Here is a 1587-nt window from a genome sequence, read left to right as displayed (position 1 = left end):
CAGCAGGATATCGACCAGTTTGTCGACGATGAACTCATTCTCTACGGACGTGACCTCAGTCAGGGTGCAAGATGGAAGGTTGTACTTCGCTTTCTGGGTCGACTTCGAGATGCTGGTCGCGACTTCGCCTACAACCAGATTGCCACCACAAACCATGCGATTCCAGGACGGCGTGGTGCACAGGTTTTGGAGGAAATACCGGTTGACGACGGTATCTACATTGTCGGAGCCTACAATCACCGCCACATCGGTCATGAAGCAGTGCTGACTGTTCAAGGAGCCAAGCTCCTCATCTACGACTTAAAGGAAGGTAACCCGATCTCGTCCGCGAAGCGCTGGATTAACTTCTATGCATTTGTTCGTCCGTTCAAGGTCTTTAAGTAGACGATAGGAGTCGGTAGGATTTCCGCGGGTTTGCCTAACCGATAATGAATTTTCCCAGCAAATAATCGCCTTATGCATGATAATTTGTATATGAACTCATGTGTCTAGATAATTCGGTACTTGACCAGGGAAACCTCTACGAGGAAAACGTTGTGCGAACAAAAAGATAAAACCCAGTGGGAAACAAATCTAAAAAGAACGCGATTGGTAGACACGCTTCGTGCGGTTATATTATCGTAGTAACTCTACATTTAGTGGCCGGATCCAGCTTTCAGGGGTTTTAACCCTTAGTTCTCTGAACTGATGCTTATCTAAAGCTTTCGTGAAGATGTCAGCTATCATCTCTTTTGTATTGCAACAAGTGACGGTGAATTCGTGTCGCTCTACTTTGTCTTGCACAAAGCAATATCTAACGTGAATGTGCTTTGATCGTCCGTGTAGTTCGGGGTTGTAGCAAATTTCAATACACCTCTGATTGTCCTCGTAAATAGTATTGGCCTGAGTAGTGGCAAAACCGAGTTCTTCAAGGAGGAATTTGAGGAATATCATCTCTTGCATGCAGTGACACAGGGCGATATATTCTGCCTCTGTTGTAGAGAGAACCACAGTGTGGTGTTTTCGTGAAAGCCATGAGATTGGACTGCGCGCTACCATAGTAACGTTACCGCCGACAGAACGTCTTCTGTCAGGGCAGTTGGCATAGTCCGAGTCACTGTAAGCTGTCAGATAATCAGCGAGGTTCTCACGTGTGATGTCGGACGAGCCTCCCAGAAGAAGACCATAGTCTTTGGTTCCTGACAGATACTTGAGTCCACGAATGACTGCTTTCCAGTGCTCCATTCCCGGATTAGATAGGAATTGACTGACTTCACGCATGTAGAATGTCATGTCGGGTCTAGTGCCTACCATTAAGTACATGACACTGCCTACGGCTTGGCGATACGGAATGTCTTTCATCTCATCTTTATCTGGCTCACTGCTAGGCTGGCTGTTCTCGGAGAGTTTAACGTTCCGGTCTGCTGGTGTTGCAATTGGATAAGGGATGTAGTCGCTGAAGCGGTTAAGGACCTTCGTAGCGTACTTGTGCTGGTGGATAAATATCGTTCGGTTCTTACGGTCACGCTGAATGGACCAGCCGAGTAAGTACTTCACCTCCCCTAAATCGGTCATGAAGAATCTCTTCTTCAGGGCGGATTTAAGCTC

At 46.9% G+C, this 1587-nt stretch overlaps 1 protein-coding gene across 1 annotated transcript; it reads left to right on the top strand.

Moving 5' to 3' along the window:
• Window positions 1-28: 28 nt before the first annotated feature.
• Window positions 29-384, top strand: PPTG_06901 (hypothetical protein; the record flags this gene model as incomplete). Its single annotated transcript, XM_008900947.1, has 2 exons — window positions 29-49; window positions 79-384. The coding sequence occupies 2 exons, from the start codon at window positions 29-31 to the stop codon at window positions 382-384; spliced, it is 327 nt and encodes a 108-aa protein (XP_008899195.1).
• Window positions 385-1587: the final 1203 nt, after the last annotated feature.

The sequence above is a fragment of the Phytophthora parasitica genome (assembly GCF_000247585.1).
Source record: "Phytophthora parasitica INRA-310 unplaced genomic scaffold supercont2.10, whole genome shotgun sequence".
Taxonomy (NCBI): Eukaryota; Oomycota; class Peronosporomycetes; order Peronosporales; family Peronosporaceae; genus Phytophthora; species Phytophthora nicotianae.
This window is presented reverse-complemented; position numbering and strand designations above follow the sequence as displayed.